The 20,117-nt window shown below is 65.2% G+C and overlaps 2 protein-coding genes across 2 annotated transcripts; one reads left to right on the top strand and one right to left on the bottom strand.

Annotated features, from left to right (window-relative positions):
- Positions 1 to 5,360: 5,360 nt before the first annotated feature.
- USHBP1 (USH1 protein network component harmonin binding protein 1) lies at positions 5,361 to 11,777 on the bottom strand. Its single transcript, XM_064396202.1, has 15 exons — positions 11,463 to 11,777; positions 10,918 to 11,123; positions 10,621 to 10,685; positions 10,409 to 10,536; positions 9,933 to 10,142; positions 9,632 to 9,832; positions 9,406 to 9,482; positions 9,127 to 9,267; positions 8,600 to 8,679; positions 8,067 to 8,331; positions 7,760 to 7,988; positions 6,885 to 7,115; positions 6,716 to 6,807; positions 6,177 to 6,299; positions 5,361 to 5,612 (listed from the first exon to the last, which is right to left on the bottom strand). The coding sequence occupies exons 1-15, from the start codon at positions 11,469 to 11,471 to the stop codon at positions 5,450 to 5,452; spliced, it is 2,220 nt and encodes a 739-aa protein (XP_064252272.1). The 5' UTR covers positions 11,472 to 11,777; the 3' UTR covers positions 5,361 to 5,449.
- A 1,973-nt stretch (positions 11,778 to 13,750) lies between these two features.
- Positions 13,751 to 19,834, top strand: BABAM1 (BRISC and BRCA1 A complex member 1). Its single transcript, XM_064396350.1, is given in 10 exon segments — positions 13,751 to 13,824; positions 13,826 to 14,134; positions 14,902 to 14,960; positions 15,618 to 15,738; positions 16,234 to 16,312; positions 16,711 to 16,735; positions 17,460 to 17,589; positions 18,118 to 18,204; positions 18,813 to 19,025; positions 19,378 to 19,834. Coding segments are annotated over 9 exon segments (1,074 nt in total). The 5' UTR covers positions 13,751 to 13,761; the 3' UTR covers positions 19,014 to 19,025; positions 19,378 to 19,834.
- The last annotated feature ends 283 nt before the right edge of the window (positions 19,835 to 20,117 follow it).

Below are 20,117 nucleotides of genomic sequence, written 5' to 3' on the forward strand. Positions count from 1 at the left end.
ATGACCCCATAAAGTCCCCATGGCCCCAAAAGGTCCCTGCGGCCCCATAAAATCTCACAGCCCCAAAAAGTCCTGTGACCCCATAAATTCCTGAGACCTCAAAAAGTCCCATGGTCCCATAAAGTCCTGAGACCTCAAAAAGGCCTCATAAAGTCCAGTGACCCCATAAAGTGCTGAGACCCCAAAATGTCCTATGACCCCATAAAGTCCTGAGACCCTATAAAGTCCCATGGCCCCACAAAGTCCTGAGACCTCATAAATTCCTGAGACCCCAAAAAGATCCATGGCCCCATAAAGTCAGGAGACCCCAAAAAGTCCTGAGACTCCAAAAGGTCCTGAAACCCAGAAAAGTCCCGTGACCCCATAATGTCCTGAGACCCCACAAAGTCCCCGCAGCCCCACAAAGTCCCCGCGGCCCCAAAGGCCCCCGCGGCCCCACAAAGTCCCCGCGGCCCCACAAAGGCGGCTGCAATGCGGTCGGACCCGTCGGACCCGTCCAGGAGCGCTCCCGGTGGGTGCTGGGATTCCTGGGAATCATTAACCCGGGCTAATTAATCGGGATAATCCCAGCGGGAAAAGGTGCCTGACCCCGGCACCCCGCCCTGCCCCGGGCGCGGGGGCAAAGTCCCCAAAGTGACCCCAAAAAGCTGGCGGTGTCCCCGAGGTGCCAGGTTGGGATCGGCCTTGGAGTTCCTGATCCGTGTTCGGGGTCGGGATTAAGGGGAAAGCGAAGCTGAGCCTGGAATTGGGGTGTGGTGGGGATGGCCATAAATGGGATTAAACCCCAAATTCCTTGGATTTGATCCTAAAAACCCCCAGATTGTGGGATAACCTTGGAAAATCCATTGGGAATGGGGCTGGATTTTGGGGTCAAGAGTCCCCCTGTCCCCACAATGTCCCCACGAGTGGGGTGCCCCAATTCCCTGGATTTAGGGTGCCCTTAAAGGATCCCAATTCCCCAAATCATGGGACAACCCCTGGAAAATCCACTGGGAACGGGGCCGGCTTTTGGGGGATCCCAATCCCGTGCCAGGTTGGGATTTATGGCCTCGGATTCCCCGGGAAAAAACCCAACCCAAACCCCAAGGAAACCCCAAAAGAACGTTCCAGGAACAAAGGCGGAAATTGGATCCGGGTTTGTTTTGACTTTTGATCTCTGGAGGAATTCCAGCTCCCAAATTCCCCAATAATTCCCATTCCCACCCTTCCCGAATTCCTGAATTTCTGAGTAATTCCCATTCCCACACCCCCAGAGAAAATCCAGCTCCCAAATTCCCGAATTCCCAAATAATTCCCATTCCCACCCCTCTTCCTCGCGCTGCTCCCACCCCACAAAAGGGCCCCGGGAAGGCTCCGAGGTTTTTCCCGGCTCCTTTTTGGGGTTTGCGGCGGCTCTGGGGGTTTTGGGGTGGTTTGGGGTTTGTGGGGGATGGGGATGGGGTCGGGGATGGTGGAAAAGCAGGAAAAGATCCCAGAAATTATCCCAGATCCTTCCTAAAGGATAAACCCGGCCTTGGGGGGGTCAGGGAAAGATCCTAAAAATGATCCTGGATTTTTTTCAGTGGGTGAAATCGCCTGGGGATCCCCACTGTGGATTTGGGACTGGACTGGGATCGGACTGGGATTGGATCGGGATTGGACTGGGATCGGACTGGGATTGGATTGGGATTGGACTGGGATTGGATTGGGATCGGACTGGGATTGGATTGGGATTGGACTGGGATTGGACTGGGATCGGACTGGGATTGGATCGGGACTGGACTGGGACTGGATCAGGATTGGATCAGTTCCACCCCATCCCTCTGTCCGTCTGTCTGTCTGTCCCCCCGATGCCCCATGGCTGAAATTGGGGATTTTGGGGTCAAATGCCCGATTTTCAGCCAATCTGGGTGTTCAAGCCTCGCTGTCCCCACATTGTCCCCACATTGTCCCCAGTGTCACCCCAAGGAGCGGCGACACCTCCGGATGATCCCCCCCGCCTTTCCAGCAGGGAAACTGAGGCACGAACCGGGGACTCGCGGCGGCCACCTGCCCTGTGTGTCCCCTGTGCCACCTGCCGTGTGTCCCCTCTGCCACCTGCCCTGTGTGTCCCCTGTGCCACCTGCCCTGTGTCCCCTGTGCCACCTTCCCTGTACCCTCTGCCACCTGCCCTGTGTCCCCTGTGCCACCTGCCGTGTCCCCAATGCCACCTGCCGTGTGTCCCCTGTGCCACCTGCCGTGTCCCCAATGCCACCTGCCGTGTGTCCCCAATGCCACCTGCCCTGTGTCCCCTGTGCCACCTGCCCTGTGTCCCCAATGCCACCTGCCCTGTGTCCCCTCTGCCACCTGCCGTGTCCCCTGTGCCACCTGCCCTGTGTCCCCAATGCCACCTGCCCTGTGTCCCCCGCTGCCACCTGCCGTGTGTCCCCTCTGCCACCTGCCATGTCCCCAATGCCACCTGCCGTGTCCCCCGCTGTCCCCAGCCCCGAGGTGGCCCCGCTGTCCCCGCCTGTCACGGGGCCTGGCCCCGCACAAAGAGAATTTGAATCTCAAAAGGGGCCGAGCCCGGAGCCCTGACCTCTGACCCCGGGGGCAGCGGGACCCCCGGACACGGACACGGGACATGGCCAGGGACACCGGACACCGGACAGACACTGACATGGACAGAGACCAGACACGGACAGACACTGGATATGGACACGGACAGACACCGGACACGGATACACACTGACATGGACAGACACTGGACAGGGACACGGACATGACATGGGCATGGACACGGACACAGACACCAGACACGGACACCGGACAGACACCAGACAGGGACACGGACACCGGACAGTGGGGACGGGCCCGGTGGCACCGGTGGCCGCGGTGGCACCGCCCTGGTGGCGCTCGGTGGCCCGGGAGGGATCCAGGCCTTGAGGTGACCCCGATTTGGGGTTGGAGGTGGCGCCCGGAATTATCCCTGAATCCCTGAACTGTCCCCATGTCCTGCCCTGTCCCCATGTCCCTCAATCCCCGTGTTCCTAAATCCCTGCATCCTGAATTGTCCCTGCATCCCAAATCCCTCATTCCCAAACCCCCCATCCCAAACCCCCCAACCCAAACCCCCCATCCCAAATCCCCCATCCCAAACCCCCCAACCCAAATCCCCCAACCCAAATCCCCCAACTCAAACCCCCCCATCCCAATTTCATTCCAATCCCATGGATCCCATCCCATCCCGTAAATCCTACCCCACAAATCCCATCCCATGGTTCCCATCCCATCCCATCCCATCCCATCCCATCCCATCCCATCCCATCCCATCCCATCCCATCCCATCCCATCCATCAATCCTGTCCAATAGATCCCATCCCATAAATCCCACCCTATAAATCCAATTCCATAAATCCCTTCCTATGGATCCCACCCCATAAATCCCATCCCATAAATCCCACCCCCTGGATCCCATCAATCCCATCAATCCCATCCCACCCCATAAATCCCACCCCACAGATCCCCTCCCACCCCCGTGCCTCAGTTTCCCCAGCCCAGCGCGCGCCCCCGTGATCCCTATCCCGTGGGAATTCCCGCCTGGCTGAGCCCACCCCACCCCGGCCCCGCAGCGCGGGGTCACCGCTGTGTCCCCTCCTGAATATGGATGTGCCACCGCTGTCACCTTTGACCGGGGCCACGGCGGGGGGGACGCGGCCTTTGTCCCCAAGCCCGGGGACAAACCGGCCCGGGGCTCTTTGTGGGGTTCTCCAGCAGCTTTGGGGTCTCCGGGGGTTTTTTGGGGTCTCCAGGGGTTTTCTGGGGCACTTCCTGGGTTTTTTTGGGGTCTACAGGGTTTTTGGGGGGGGTCTCCAGGGGTTTTTTGGGAGTTTTCCATGGGTTTGGGGGGGGGGGTTCCAGGGTTTTTTTTTGGGGGTGTTCTCCGGCGATTTTTGGGGGCTTCCAGTGATTTTTGTGGTTTCCCCACAGATTTTTGGATTTCCCCACGGGTTTTCGGGGCTCCCCATGGATTTTCCCCATAGATTTCCAGATTCCCCCATAGATTTCCAGATTTCCCCATGGATTTCCGAGTTTCCCCATGGATTTCCTTGTCTCCCCACAGATTTCCAAATCTCCCCACAGATTTCCAGATTTCCCCATAGATTTCTGTGTATCCCCACGGGTTTTCAGATTTCCCCATGGATTTTCCCCATGGATTTTCAGATTTCCCCATAGATTTTTCAGATTTCCCCACAGATTTCCGAGTCTCCCCACAGATTTCCGAATTTCCCCATGTATTTCCAGATTTCCCCGTATATTTCCAGATTTCCCCATGGATTTTCCCCATAGATTTTCAGATTTCCCCACAGATTTCCGAATTTCCCCATGTATTCCCAGATTTCCCCATGTATTCCCAGATTTCCCCATATATTGCCAGATGTCCCCACAGATTTCCAGATGTCCCCATGCATTCCCGTGTCCCCATGCATTCCCGTGTCCCCATGGATTCCCAGATGTCCCCTGCATTCCCGTGTCCCCATGGATTCCCAGATGTCCCCTGCATTCCCGTGTCCCCATCCATTCCCGTGTCCCCTGCATTCCCGTGTCCCCTGCATTCCCGTGTCCCCATCCATTCCCGTGTCCCCATCCATTCCCGTGTCCCCTGCATTCCCGTGTCCCCTGCATTCCCGTGTCCCCATCCATTCCCGTGTCCCCTGCATTCCCGTGTCCCCATCCATTCCCGTGTCCCCTGCATTCCCGTGTCCCCTGCATTCCCAGATGTCCCCTGCATTCCCGTGTCCCCGTGCATTCCCGTGTCCCCGTGCATTCCCGTGTCCCCTGCATTCCCGTGTCCCCTGCATTCCCAGATGTCCCCTGCATTCCCGTGTCCCCATCCATTCCCGTGTCCCCATCCATTCCCGTGTCCCCCTGCATTCCCGTGTCCCCTGCATTCCCAGATGTCCCCTGCATTCCCATGTCCCCATCCATTCCCAGATGTCCCCTGCATTCCCAGATGTCCCCTGCATTCCCGTGTCCCCTGCATTCCCGTGTCCCCATCCATTCCCGTGTCCCCTGCATTCCCAGATGTCCCCTGCATTCCCGTGTCCCCTGCATTCCCGTGTCCCCTGCATTCCCAGATGTCCCCTGCATTCCCAGATGTCCCCTGCATTCCCGTTTCCCGATCCATTCCCGTGTCCCCCTGCATTCCCAGATGTCCCCTGCATTCCCGTGTCCCCATCCATTCCCGTGTCCCCTGCATTCCCAGATGTCCCCTGCATTCCCAGATGTCCCCTGCATTCCCGTGTCCCCATCCATTCCCGTGTCCCCCTGCATTCCCAGATGTCCCCTGCATTCCCAGATGTCCCCTGCATTCCCGTGTCCCCTGCATTCCCGTGTCCCCATCCATTCCCGTGTCCCCTGCATTCCCGTGTCCCCGTGCATTCCCAGATGTCCCCTGCATTCCCAGATGTCCCCATCCATTCCCGTGTCCCTAGATGCAGGTCTCCGCCCCGCGCTGCCGCTCCCGCAGTGTCCGGGCCAGGGCACGCTCCCTGCGGCCGTGCTGGCCCCGCAGCGCCGCCGCCCGCGCCCGGAGCCTCCGCAGCTGCTCCGCCTGCTTGCGCCGCGCCCCGCGGTACGCCAGAGCCAGCGAGCTGCGGCGGCACCGGGAACCGGGCACCGGCACCGGGCACCGGCACCGGGCACCGGCACCGGGCCGTCAGCGGGGCGGGGGAACCGGGGGAGCCGGGGGATTGGGGGTGTGGGGATTTTGGGAGATGGGGAATGGGGGGATCTGGGGATTTAGGGAGTCAGGGAGGTGGGGGATTGGGGGGTTTGCAGATTTTGGGAGATGGGGGGAGATCGGGGGATTCGGGGAGTTGGGGGGTTTGGGATTTAGGGAGATGGGGAGTGGGGGGATGTGGGGAATTTGGGATTTGGGGAGTCAGGGAATCAGGGAGCCGGGGATTTAGGGAGTCAGGGAGTTGGGGGATCCAGGGATTCTGGGATTTAGGGAGCCAGGGGAATGAGGGGAGTCAGGGTTTCCAGGGATCCAGGGACCCAAACGGACTCAGGGGAAATGAAGGGACCCAGGGGACACCCAGGACACACCGAGGAACACCCAAGGGACACCCAGGGACACCCAAGGGACACCCAGGGACACCCAAGGGACACCCAGGGGACACCCAGGGGACCCCGTCCCGAGGCCCCGTGCCCACCTGTGCGCCTGGAGCAGCTCCAGGGTGACGCTGGCGCTGTGTCCCTGCTGGGCACGGCTGGCAGCGCTGCCCCGCTCCAGGGCCAGCGCCAGCTCCCGGGCACGGCCACGCAGCTGCTCCGTGCTGGGGACACGGGGCACGTCACCGGGGCCACCCCGAGCCCAAAGAGCACCGTGCCCGGCCCCGGCACCGTTCCCGGCACCACGGAATCCCCTGTCCCACACAATTCCAAATCCCACAAAATTCCCAACCCCACACCATTCCCAGCCCCACAGTTCCCAATCCTACACAATTTCCAATCCCACACAGTTCCCAGTCCCACACAATTCCCAATCCTACAGAATTCCCAACCACACACCATTGCCAACCCCACAGAATATCCTGTCCCATAGAATTCCCAACCCCACGCCATTCCCAGTCCCACAATTCCAGCCCCACACCGTTCCCAATCCCACAGAATTCCCAATCCCGCACCATTCCCAGCCCCACAGAATTCCCAGCCCCACAGAATTCCCAGCCCCACCGCTCCCGTCCCTCACCGCTCCCGGATCCGCAGCAGCTCCTCCCTCGTCCTCCGGGGGTCCGGGGGGTTCCCCGGGGCCATCGCCGCCCCCCGGCCCATCCGCGCCTCCTGCAGAGATTCCCGGTGTCTCCCATCCCTCGGCATCCCCCGAATCCCGGGAATCTCCCCATGGGATCCATGCGCACCTCCTCGGAGCTGCTGCCGGAGCTGCTGCCGGAGCTGCTGCCGGAGGCTCCGTCCCGGTCTCGCTCCGGTTCCCGCTCCCGGTGCCGCTCCCGGTGCCGCTCCCGGTGCCGCTCCCGCAGCAGCAGGCGCAGCGCGGCCTCGCGGGGCCCGTGCGCGGCCAGCAGCAGCTCCAGCGCCCGCTTCTCCTTCTGCGCCAGCTGCAGCCGCGTCCGCAGCTCCGCCAGCGCCTCCTGGCACCGCGGGGAAACTGAGGCACGGCCGGGGACACAGGGACGGGACCGGGGAGGGACCGGGAGGGAGCCAGGGAAGGATTCAGGGAGGGATCCGGGAGGGATTCAGGGCAGGATGCAGGGAAGGATCCATGGGGAAATCCATTAAGAAATCATGGGAGGGATCCACGGAGGGACCCAGGGAAGGATTCGGAGAAGGATTCAGGGAAGGAGCCGTGAAGGAATTCATGAAGGGATCCAGAGAAGGATCCAGGGAGGGATCAATGGAGAAATCCATGAAGAAATCCAGGGAGGGTCGCAGGGAAGGATCCAGGGAGGGATTAATGACGGGACTCAAGAAAGGATTTAGGGACGGATCCATGAAGGGATCCATGGATGGATGCAGGGAAGGACCCAGGAAAGGATTCAGAGTAGGATCGATGAAGAAATCCATCAAGAAATCATAGGAGGGATCCAGGGAAGGATCCATGAAGGAATTCGTGGAGGGATCCGTGGAGAAATCCATTTAGAAGTCATGGGAGGGATCCACAAAGGGTCCCAGGGAAGGATCCAGGGAAGGGATCCATGAAGGGATCCAGGGAAGGATCCATGGAGGATCCATGGAGGGATCCAGGGAGGGATCCAGGCAAGGACCCCGGCCCCACCTTGAGCACCGCCAGCTCCTGCAGCAGCTCCTCCTTGTCCGGCCGCCTCCAGCCGGGCAGCAGCGCCCGCGCCTCCCGCAGCGCCCGCTCCGCCCGGCCCCGGGGGTCGCGCTCCCGGGGGGGCTCCGCGGGCTCGGGGGCGTCCAGCAGGGACCCCTCCACCGCCGCCTGCTCGGCGCGGAGCCGCCGGATGCGTTCCCGCAGCGCTCCCTCCTCCATCCCCCGGGGGCTGCGGGGCGGGCACGGCGCCGGTGGGCACGGGGTACCCGGGGGGGCTCAGCGCCGGGACCCCCGCGCCCCCCGGTACCTGTCCGCGGGGTCCTCACGGCTGTCCGGCTCCGCTGGCTCCGGGGGCTCCGGTGTGGCGGGGCCGGGTCCCGGTGCACGGCCCGGGCTCGGTTCCGGTGTGGCGGGGCCGGGTCCCGGTGCACGGCCCGGGCTCGGTTCCGGTGTGGCGGGGCCGGGTCCCGGTGCACGGCCCGGGCTCGGTTCCGGTGTGGCGGGGCCGGGTCCCGGTGCACGGCCCGGGCTCGGTTCCGCCGCGGTTCCCGGGCACGGTCCGGGCAGTGCCGCTGCCCGGGGGTGCCCGCAAGGGGGTGTGGGTGACACTGGGATGCCCCACAAGCTCCCTGCATGCCCCGAAGCCCTCCCAGTACCTCCCAGTATCCCTCGTGCATCCCCTAGTATCCCCTCACACATCCCTTCAGCCTCCTCCCTGATTGCTCCCCAGCATCCCCCCAGTATCTCCCCAGTATTCCCAGTATCCACCCTCACAACCCCCCAGTTTCCCCCAGCCCCCGTGTCCCCCCGTGTCCCCGGTGTCCCCTCGCTGTCACTCACCCCCACGGGTGCCACCCTCCGGTGCCATCCTTGCCCGCACCAGGTCCAGGAGGGCGGCGTAGGCCCCCCCGCAGCGCTCGCTGGGGGACGAGGGGCTCAGGGGACTGTCCCCAGCCCTGTCCCTGTCCCCATTCCTCATCCTTGTCCCCATTGCCATCCGAGTCCCCGTCCTGATCCAGATCCCGGTCTCGATCCTGATCCCTGTCCCCATCCCATCCCACCCCTTGGATCCCATCCCTGTCCCCATTCAGGTCCCCCATCCCTGTCCCCTGCCCCATCCTTGTATCCATTCCTGTCCCCACCCTGTCCCTGTCCCTGTCCCCATCCCTGTGCCACCTGCAGCACAGTGCCAGCCGCAGCCCACTGCAGCTCAGTGGGGCTGTCCTTGTCCCCCTGCCGTGTCCCCTGTCCCCATCCCGTGTCCCCTGTCCCCATCCCGTGTCCCCTGTCCCCATCCCGTGTCCCCATCCCGTGTCCCCTGTCCCCATCCCGTGTCCCCCGTCCCCATCCCGTGTCCCCTGTGCCACCTGCAGCGCAGTGCCAGCCTCAGCCCGCTGCAGCGCGCCTCTCTCCAGCCCAGCTCCAGGCTCAGCCGCTCCGCCTCGCCCTTGCACTCGCCCAGCGCCGCCAGCAGCTCCCGGTTCGCCTCCTGCAGCCGCGCCAGCACCCTGCGGGCACCGGGCCGTGCCTCAGTGTCCCCGGGGGCGGGGGGCTCGGGGGGCACTCGGGGCTCGGGGGGACTCACTCGGGGCTCGGGGGGGACTCGGGGTTCGGGGGGACTCACTCGGGGCTCGGGGGGGACTCACCCCTGCAGCTGCTGCAGCCGCTCCTCCTGCTCCCGGCCGGGATCTGCCGAGGGCTGTGGGGACAGCGGCGCGCGGGGCTGCAGGGGAGGGGGCGACATGGAGGGCAGCGGCCCGGGGGGGTCACCCGGGGGACGGCCCTGCCAGCACCCCGGGTGACATCCTGCGGAGGGGACCCCAGTGCCCCGTGCCAGGGCAGGACCCACCCGTGGCACAGCCCCGCACTCACCCGGTGCCCCGGGGGGCTGCTGGGCCCGGGGGTGTCACCGACCCCGGCAGTGTCACCGACCCCGGGGATGTCACCAGCCCCGGGAGTGTCACCGGTCCCGGAGGTGTCGCCAGTCCCGGGCGTGTCACCGACCCCGAGGACGTCACTGCCAGACCCCCCCAGCTCCTCCAGCCTGGCCAGAGCCTCCCGCAGGTCCCGCACCTGAACGGGACACGGGGCTCAGCAGCGGCACCGCTCTGGTGACACCCGCCGGTGGCACCCGGTGACACCCCGCGGGTGGCAGCCGCTGTCCCGCACCCACCTTGCCCTGCAGGCGCTCCCGCTCGCCCCGCAGCGCCCGCAGCGCGGCCGCGGCCGTGCCCAGCTCCTCGTCCCGCTGGCCCAGCGCTGCCCGCAGGCTCGCGTTCCTCGCCGCCGCCGCCGCCACCTCCACCGGGAGCCCCGGGCCCGCCGCCACCTCCGGCCGCCAGCGGCGCGCCCAGCCCGGTGTCCGGCTCAGCTCCTGCAGGCTCTGCCGGTGCCGGGCCGGTCAGTCCGTGCTGGGCCGGTTCCGTGCCCGCCGTGCCGGGCCGGTTCCGTGCTCCCCGGGCCGGTTCCGTGCCGTGCCCGCCGTGCCGGGCCGGTTCCGTGCCCGCCGTGCCGGGCCGGTTCCGTGCCGGGCCGGGCCGGGCCGGTTCCGTGCCCCCCGGGCCGGGCCGGTTCCGTGCCGGGCCGGGCCGGTTCCGTGCTCCCCCGGCCGGTTCCGTGCCCGCCGTGCCGGGCCGTGCCGTGCCTCACCTGCAGCGCTCGGTGCCAGCCCGGGGCGGGCGGCGGCCACGGCGGGGGCTGCCGGTGGCGGGAGAACACGGCGCGCTCCAGGGAGCTCACGGCGTGCTGCAGGCGCTCGAAGAGATCCGGGCCGCGCGCTGGGGACAGCGACAGCGACACTGCCATCAGGGCAGGCACAGCGCGCTGGTGGCACCTGTGGTGGCGCGGGGTGCGGCGCTCACCGTCCGCGCTGGCAGCGGCGACAGTGGCGACAGAGGGGGTGGCCTCCCAGCCGTCCTCATCCTCACTGCGGGGCGAGGAAGGGCACGGTGAAGTCTCGGTGTCCCCTCGGTCCCGGTGTCCCCGCTGTCCCGCTGTCCCCGCTGTCCCCTCAGTCCCGCTGTCCCCGCTGTCCCCGCTGTCCCCTCGGTCCCGGTGTCCCCGCTGTCCCCTCAGTCCCGGTGTCCCCTCGGTCCCGCTGTCCCCTCGGTCCCGCTGTCCCGGTGTCCCCGCGGGTGGCGCGGGTGCGGTGCCGGTACCTGGCGGGGCGCTGCTGTCGCGGGGCCGCCCCTGCCAGCAGCGGGATGTCCTCGGTGTCACCGGCCACGTCCTCGTCATCCTCCTCCTCCTCTTCTTCCTCCTCCTCCTCCTCCTCGCGCGGGGCCCGGGCCGTGGGGGTGCCCGTGGGGGTGGCCGTGCCCGGTTCAGCACCGGGGGCACAGCGGGTGGCACCTACCGGGCTCTCCTGGCACAGGGATGAGCTTTGGCCACCGGCCCGGCCCGCTGGGCCACCAGCCCCGTCCTGCTGCCCGCAGCGGGAGCTCCACCGCGGAGCGGGCACGGGGAGCCCCGGGAGCGGCGGGGCCAGTCCCGGGTGGGGCCAGTCCCGGGTGGGGCCAGTCCCGGGTGGGGCCAATCCCGGGTGGGCTAGTCCCGGGGCTGGATGGGGCCAGTTCTGTTTGGGGTCAGTCCCGGGGTGTGACCCCTGTTTGGGATCAGCCCCGTTTGGGATCAGCCCCGTTTGGGATCAGTTCAGTTTGGGGCCAGCCCCGCGCTGTGCCCGGCACGGGCAGTGCCCGCTCACCTCCTCCATGCCGGGATCGTCCTGCCCGTGGCTCCCAGCACGTCCCAGTTCCAAACTGGGGCTCCCAGCACGTCCCAGTTCCAAACTGGGGCTCCCAGCACGTCCCAGCTCCACTCTGAGGGTCCCAACACGTCCCGGTTCCACACGGGGGCTCCGGGATGTCCCCAGGCTCCCAGCAGGTCCCAGTTTCCCCCCGGGGTTCCTGTTCTCTCCCAGTCCCACACCGGGGGTCCCAGCAGGTCCCGCTCTATCCCGGGGCTCCCCTTCTGTCCTGGTTCCCCCCACATTCCCATTCTCTCCCAGTTCCCCCCGTTCTCTCCCGGTCCCCCGGTCCCCTCGTTCCCCCCCGGTCCCCCCGTTCCCCCCCGGTCCCCCCGGTCCCCCCCCGTCCCCCGGCACCTCCCGCTGTCCGGCTGCGCCTCCGGCCCCGGCCGTGTTCCTGCCGGGATTTCCTCTTCCTTTAACCGTTCAGCTGCCCCGCCTGAGGGGCACCGCGGGGCCCCTTTGGGGTACCCTGCCCCCCCAAAACCCAACCCCCCCCAAAATCCCCAAACCCCTCCAAAAATCCCCAAACCCCCCCAAAATCCCAAACCCCCCCAAAATCCCCAACCCCCCCATGCGGCCGTGCCCTCCCCGGTGCCAGGGCGCTGCCACCCCCACCTCACAGGGCACCCCCACAATGGGACGGGGACCCCAGGACGCTTTTGGGGTGTGCAGGGGGATTTGGGGGGGCTGGCAGAGCTTTGGGGTGCTGTGAGACGTGGGGGGTGCTGCTTTTGGGTGGCCGAGGGGGTATTTGGGGTGCGGGGGGGGGGAAGGGTGTGGAGCAGGGGGATTTGGGGTGTGGGAGGCGGTTCTGGGGGGGTACACGGGGATTTGGGGTGCAGGTGGATATTTGGGGTGCACGTGGATATTTGGGGGGCGCTCATCGATGTTTGGGGTGCAGGCGGATATCTGGGGGTGCAGGTGGATATTTGGGGGGCGCACGTGGACATTTGGGGGGCGGGTGGCGGTTCTGAGGGTGCGCATGGATGTTTAGGGTAGAACGCGGGGATTTGGGGTGCAGAGGGCGGGACACAAGGAAATTTGGGGTGCAGGAAGCCGTTCGGGGGGGTTCACACGATGTTTGGAGTGCGGCAGAGGCGCAGCGCGGTTTGTCGGGGCATTTGTGGGGCGGGGGGCTTCGCCGGGGGGTCCAGAGGGACTACAACTCCCAGCAGCCTCCGCGCGGCGCCACTTCCGGCGGAAAGGGGCCGGGCCAGAGCGGCGGCGAGCGGTGAGCGCGGGCGGCTTTGGGGGGTTCATGGGGGGCTTGGGGGGCTCAGGGGGTGAACGCGAACAGGGAGGATGTGGGGAAGGGGCTGAGTGAGGGGACGGGGGCGTGGGGAGGCGTTCGGGGCTCCCCCCGGTGGTGGCAGCGGGGCACCCAAAGGAACTACAACTCCCAGCAGCCCTCGCGCGGCGCCATTTCCGGCGGGGCCAGAGCGGCGGCGAGCGGTGAGCGCGGGGGGCTCGGAGGCTTTGAGGGGTTCAGGGGGGTTTGGGGGGGTTCAGGGGGGTTTTGGGGGTCGGGGGCGAACAGGAGCTGGGGGGGAGGTGGGGAAGGGAGGGCGGGAAGAGATGGGGGCGTGGGGCGGGGGAGGGGCGTGGGAAAGGGGGTCCGAGAATGGGGGTGCGTGAGGAGGGGGCTCCGAGGAGGAGCGGGGTGAGGGGGAATGGGGTGCAAAGAGTGGGGGACCCCCCAGACTCCTTGGAGCCCCTCCCCACGCACCGGGCTGCCCCCCGAGCCCCCCGGGTGTGGGGTCACAGCCACGCTGGCATCTCCCCACTTTTGGGGTCCCAGGCACTGAGAATCCCCTGGTTTTGGGGTCCCAGCCCCACAGCACCCCAAAGCTGCTGATTTGGGGTCCCAGCCACACAGCACCCCCTGGTTTTGGGGTCCAGGCACACAGGACCCCCTGACCCTCTGATTTGGGGTCCCTGGCACATAGAACCCCCCCCCGGTTTTGGGGTCCCAGCCCCATTGCACCCCCAAACACGCTAATTTTGGGGTCCCAGCCACCACACCCCAAACCCCCTGATTTTGGGGTCCCAGCCCCACTGCACCCCAAACCCGCTAATTTTGGGGTCCTAGCCCCATCGCACCCCAAACCCCCTGATTTTGGGGTCCCAGCCCCATTGCACCCCCAAACCCCCTGATTTTGGGGTCCCAGCCCCACCGCACCCCAAACCCCCTGACTTTGGGCTCCCAGCCCCAGCACACCCCCATTTTTGGGCTCCCAGCCCCCCCAGTTCCAGCATGGACCCGTCGGAGCCGGGCAGCGCGGCCGAGGATGAGGAGGAGAAGCTTCCAGAAGTTCGGCCCTCGCACCCGCTCCAACCCCGAGGGCGCCGAGGACCGGGCCCCGAGCGGCCTGGGCACCGTGGGCACTCGAGGGGACACCGTGGGCACCCGGGGGGAGGCTGTGGGCAACCGAGGAGAGGCCGTGGGCACCCGGAGCGAGGGCACCCGGGCAGAGGCCGTGGGCAACCGGAGCGAGGGCGAGGGCGAGGCGGCCAGCGCCGGGCACAGCCCCCCCGGGCAGCCTGGCACGGCCTGGCACGGCCCCGGCGGTGCCCAGCACGGCGAGGTGACCGTGAGAACACCGCGGGTGAACTGCCCCGAGAAGGTGGTGAGGAAATGGGGGGGAGGGGGGGGGGGACTGGGAGGGGATTGGGGGGGACTGGGATGGACTGGGGGGGGATTGGGGGGGACTGGGATGGACTGGGAGGGGATTGGGGGGAATTGGAGGGACTGGGATGGACTGGGAGGGGATTGGGGGGGGACTGGGAGGGGATTGGGAGGGACTGGGATGGACTGGGAGGGGATTGGGGGAATTGGAGGGACTGGGAGGGGACTGGGAGAGAATTGGAGGGACTGGGATGGGATTGGGGGGGAATTGGAGGGACTGGGATGGACTGGGAAGGGATTGGGGGGGACTGGGAGGGGATTGGGGGGGACTGGGATGGACTGGGAAGGGATTGGGGGGGACTGGGAGGGGATTGGGGGGAATTGGAGGGACTGGGATGGACTGGGAGGGGACTGGGAGAAAATTGGAGGGACTGGGAAGGGATTGCGGGGGACTGGGACGGACTGGGAAGGGATTGGGGGGGACTGAGAGGGGATTGGAGGGAATTGGAGGGACTGGGATGGACTGGGAGGGGATTGGGAGAGAATTGGAAGGACTGGGATGGGATTGGGGGGGACTGGGAGGGGTTTGGGGGGAATTGGAGGGACTGGGAAGGGGTTGGGGGCAACTGGGAGGGAATTGGAAGGGGCTGGAGGGGGACTGGGATGACCTGGGAGGGGAATGGGGGCACGCTGGGTCCCTGGGGACACTCTGGGGACACTCTGGGGGTCCCTGGGGACACTTGGGGGGTCTCAGCTGTGCCCCCCCAGATCATCTGCCTGGACCTGGCCGAGGAGATGGCAGTGCCCAAACTGGAGTCCTTCAACGGGTCAGTGCCAGGGCAGGGCACGGGCACGGGGACAGGGGATGGGGACAGGGCATGGGGACAGGGGACAGGGCATGGGACAGGGCATGGGGACAGGGCACGGGCACAGGGACAGGGCATGGGGACAGGGACAGGGCATGGGGACAGGGCATGGGGACAGGGGATGGGGACAGGGCATGGGGACAGGGACAGGGGATGGGGACAGGGCATGGGGACAGGGGATGGGGACAGGGACAGGGGATGGGGACAGGGACAGGGGATGGGGACAGGGGATGGGGACAGGGCATGGGGACAGGGACAGGGGATGGGGACAGGGACAGGGGATGGGGACAGGGGATGGGGACAGGGGACAGTGCCGGGGGGCTGGCTTTGGGGCCCTGAGCCCCAGCACTGATTTGTCCCTGTCCGTGTGTCCATCCCTGTCCCTCCTGGTTTTGGGGTCCCTGACCCGGTGCCTGTTGGTGCCAGGTGAGGTTTTTGGGGTGCCAGGTGTGGTTTTTGGGGTTTGTGCGGTGTTTTGGGGTGCCAGGGGGGATTTGTGGTGTTTCTGGGGTTTGTGTTTCTGGGGTTGGTGGTGTTTTGGGGTTGGTGGTGTTTCTGGGGTTTGTGTTTTGGGGTTTGTGGTGTTTTGGGGTGTCAGTGGTGCCCCGGTGCCCGCAGGTGCCGCAGCAATGCCCTGACGGTGGCACAGAAGATGATCGAGATGTTCGTCAGGACCAAACACAAAATCGACAAAAGCCACGAGTTCGCCCTGGTGGTGGTGAACAACGATGCCACCTGGGTGGGTGACACGGGCACAGGGACAGGGATGGGCACAGGGTGGGGATGGGGATGGGCACGGGGCACTGGCAGAGGGGACAGGGATGGGGACAGTGGGGGGCTGAGGTGCCAGGGGGCAGGGGGATGGGCTGGGGACAGGGATGGGCATGGGGACTGGCAGGGGGGACAAGGGTGGGGACAGGGATGGGCACAAGATGGGGACAGGGACATAGATGGGGACAGGGACAGGGATGGGCACGGGTTGGGGACAGGGACAGGGATGGGCATGGGGGACTGGCAGGGGGACAAGGGTGGGGACAGGGATGGGCACGAGCTGGGGACAGGGACAGGATGGGCACGGGTTGGGGACAGGGACAGGATGGGCATGTGGGATTGGCAGAGGGGACAGGGATGGGCACAGGGCAAAGGGAGTGGCACAAGGGGCAGGGAGGGACACAGGGATGGGACAAGGGACAGGCCCGGTGCCAGCCCCGGTGCCAGCCCGGTGCCCCCGCAGCTCTCGGGGTTCACGTCGGATCCCCGCGAGGTTTGCAGCTGCCTCTACGACCTGGACACCGTCGTGTGCCAGTCCTTCAGTATCCTGCCGTGCCACCGCGTGCCAGGGTGCCACCGGGGCGTTCTGGGTGTCCTGGGTGCCAGGGCTGTCCCCTTCTTTGCCACCGGGGCGCCACTGGGGTCCCTTGGGTGGCATCGGGGTGTCAGGGTGGCCCTGGGGTGACCCTAGGGGTGGCACAGGTGCCAGGGTGGCCCTGGGGGTGGCCCTGGGGTGGCACATGTGCGAGGTGGCCCTGGGAGTGTCCCTGGGGGTGGCACAGGTGTCTGGGTGGCCCTGGGGGTGGCACAGGTGTCAGGGTGGCCCTGGGGTGACCCTAGGGGTGGCACAGGTGCCAGGGTGGCCCTGGGGGTGGCACGGGTGTCTGGGTGGCCCTGGGGGTGGCACAGGTGCCAGGAGCAGCCTTGACCTCGAGCTCAGATCTGGACGGGCTCTTCAACCTCATGTGAGCACCGGGGGCTTCCAGAATGTTCTGGTGGGGGGGCAGGAGGGCTTGGAGGGTGCCAGGGGAGGGTGGCACCTGAGCCCTGTCCCCGTGGGTGCCACCCTGTCCTGGTCCCTGTCCTCATGGGTGCCCCCTCTCCCATCCCTGTCCCCTGTCCCCGTCCCTGTCCCGTGTCCCTGTCCCCACGCTGTCCCTGTCCCCATGCTGTCCCCGTGTCCCTGTCCCCATGTCCCCATCCCTGTCCCCACACTGTCCCCGTGTCCCTGTCCCTGTCCCCACGCTGTCCCTGTCCCCCACGCTGTCCCTGTCCCCGTGTCCCCATCCCTGTCCCCACGCTGTCCCTGTGTCCCTGTCCCCACACTTGTCCCCATGTCCCTGTCCCTGTCCCCGTGTCCCTGTCCCCATGTCCCTGTCCCCACGCTGTCCCTGTCCCCACGCTGTCCCTGTCCCTGTGTCCCTGTCCCCGTGTCCCCGTCCCTGTCCCCGTGTCCCTGTCCCCGTGTCCCTGTCCCCACGCTGTCCCTGTCCCCACGCTGTCCCTGTCCCCACGCTGTCCCCGTGTCCCCGTCCCTGTCCCCGTGGTCCCTGTCCCCCACACTGTCCCCGTGTCCCCCATCCCTGTCCCCGTGTCCCTGTCCCTGTCCCCGTGTCCTTGTTCCCTGTGTCCCCTGTCCCCACGCTGTCCCTGTCCCCATCCCTGTCCCCGTGTCCCTGTCCCCTGCAGCCAGCAGAAGGTGGAGCTGCCGGTGACCGACAATGTCCAGACCATCCCCCCGCCCTTCGTGGTCAGAACCATCCTGGTGTTCGGGCGCCCGCGCTGCCAGCCCCACTTCTGTGGGGGCGAGCACGTCAAGGTCTGTGCCACCCCAAACCCCCTGTGCCACCCCAAACCCCCTGTGCCACCCCCTGTGCCACCCCCAAAACCCCCCCGTTCCTGCGCTGCCAGCCCCACTTCTGCGGGGGCGAGCACGTCAAGGTCTGTGCCACCCCAAACCCCCTGTGCCACCCCAAAACCCCTGTGCCACCAAAATCCCCTTGTGCCACCCCAAACCCCCTGTGCCACCCCAAACCCCCTGTGCCACCCCAAAACCCCTGTGCCACCAAAATCCCCCCTGTGCCACCCCCAAAACCCCCCCGTTCCTGCGCTGCCAGCCCCACTTCTGTGGGGGCAAGCACGTCAAGGTCTGTGCCACCCCAAAATCCTTGTGCCACCCTCAAAATCCCCATTTTTCCACCCAAAATTCCCCCTTTCCACCCAAAATTCTCCTTTTTCCACCCCAAAATCCCCCATTTCCACCCCACACCCCCCAAATCTCCCCCCAAACCCCTCAAATTCCCTAAATCTCCCCCCAAACCCTCCCAAATCCCCCCTTTTCCCCCAGAAGCTGCTGCAGTGCCCCTATTTCTTCTTTGACGTCGTTTACATCCACAACGGGCTGGACGAGAAGGAGGATGAGAGCAGCTGGAAGGTGAAGGGGAACAAATTCCCCTAAATTCCCCAAATTCCTCCCAAATTCCCCCCAGTTTCCCTCAATTCCTCTTTTTCCCCCCCCCAAAATTCCCCCATTTTTTCTCTCATTTGTCCCCGTTTTTCCTTTTTTATTTTCTTCCCCCTCCCTCCAAATTTTCCCCCAGATTTTCACCCTTTTTGTGGGAGTGGGGGCGTTTGGAGGGGATGTGGGAGGGATTTTGGGGGGAAAAATGGGAAATGGGGGGAAATTGGGGAAAAAAGAGGAAATGGGGGGGAAATGGGTGGGAATGGGGGAATTTAGGGGAAAATGGGGTGGGTTTAGGGGGGAATAGGGTGGGAATGGGATTTAGGGGAAATGGGGTGGGAATTTAAAGATTTAGGGGGAAATGGGGTAGGAATGGGGAGTTTGGGGGGAAATGGGGTGGAAGTGAGGCAGGTTTGTGGGGGATTTAGGAGGCCAGAGAGAGTGGGGCATCACCAACAACGGGGTGACAAAAGAACAGAATTTGGGGGGAAAATTTTGGGCAAAAAGAGGAAATTTCTCAGAATTTAAGGTCAGAACAAGCCACCTTTGACCCCACTGTGCCCCTGTGTGTCCCTCCCCAGGACATGTTCGGGTTTTTCGGCAGCCTGGACACCAAAGGCACCAACTACAAGTACGAGGTGCCTCTGGCAGGGCCGGCACTGGAGCTGCACAACTGCATGGCCAAGCTGCTGGCGCATCCCCTGCAGCGGCCCTGCCAGAGCCACGCGCACTACGGGCTGCTGGACGGAGGGGACAGCCCCGAGGGGGAGGCCATGAACTGAGGGGACAGCCCCGAGAGGGGACAGCCCCGAGGGGGAGGCCATGAACCGAGGGGACAGCCCCGAGAGGGAGGCCATGAACTGAGGGGACAGCCCCGAGGGGGAGGCCATGAACTGAGGGGACAGCCCAGAGAGGGGACAGCCCCGAGGGGACAGCCCCAACAGGGAGGCCACCCTCTGAGGGGACAGCCCCAGCGAGGGGACAGCCCTGAGGGGGAGGCCATGCCTGAGGGGACAGCCCCGCCACCCTCTGAGGGGACAGCCCCCAGACAGAAAATAGCCTCCAGGGTGAGGCCACCCTCTGAGGGACAGCCCTGAGGGCCACGCCACTGCCTGAGGGGACAGCCCCCAGAGAGGGGACAGCCCTGAGGGGGAGGCCATGAACTGAGGGGACAGCCCTGACAGCAAGGCCTCCCTCTGAGGGGACAGCCCCAGAGAGGGGGACAGCCCTCAGGGGGCGGCCATGCCTGAGGGGACAGCCCCAACAGCAAGGCCTCCCTCTGAGGGGACAGCCCCAGACAGGGGACAGCCCTGAGGGCAAGGCCACCCTTTGAGGGGACAGCCCTGGCAGCAAGGCCAGCCCCTGAGGGGACAGCCCCAGACAGGGGACAGCCCTGAGGGTGATGCCACTGCCTGAGGGGACAGCCCCACCCTCTGAGGGGACAGCCCTGTGAAAAACGCCACTCCCTCGTGTTTTAAAATTTGAAAAGTTGAATAGGAATAAAATGGTTCTAGAAAGAGAAATAAAGACAGAGGAATAAAGATTTGGACAATTAGGGTTTAGCACAATAGAGGACAATAAAAATAAAGAGTTATGGATGGTCCGGGTGCCTCTTTGTGGGTGAAATAAACCTGAAAAAGGACACACAAAAAGGGGATTTGGGGGGTTGGGAGATTTGGGGCGAAATTTGTGGGATTTGGGGGGTTGGGGGAGATTTGGGGGCAGATTTTGGGGGTTTGGGGTGAGATTTGGGGGGATTTGGGGTGAGATTTGGGGGGATTTGGGGTGGAAATGGGACAGGAAAAGGAGGATTTTGGGGTGGCAAAGGAGGATTTTGGGTGGCAGAGGTTAACAGAGGATTAACCCTTCACAGCAGCAGCCTGTTC

The sequence above is a fragment of the Passer domesticus genome, chromosome 21 (genome assembly GCF_036417665.1).
Source record: "Passer domesticus isolate bPasDom1 chromosome 21, bPasDom1.hap1, whole genome shotgun sequence".
Taxonomy (NCBI): Eukaryota; Metazoa; Chordata; class Aves; order Passeriformes; family Passeridae; genus Passer; species Passer domesticus.

What these genes read in the sequence shown, in the direction of transcription:
- USHBP1 (XM_064396202.1), bottom strand. An exon ending in GCTGGCACCGAGCGCTGCAG is followed by an intron (nt 10,143 to 10,408) that starts GTGAGGCACGGC and finishes CGGCACCGGCAG; the next exon opens with AGCCTGCAGGAGCTGAGCCG. An exon ending in GGAGGGTGGCACCCGTGGGG is followed by an intron (nt 8,332 to 8,599) that starts GTGAGTGACAGC and finishes ACCCCCGGGCAG; the next exon opens with CGGCACTGCCCGGACCGTGC.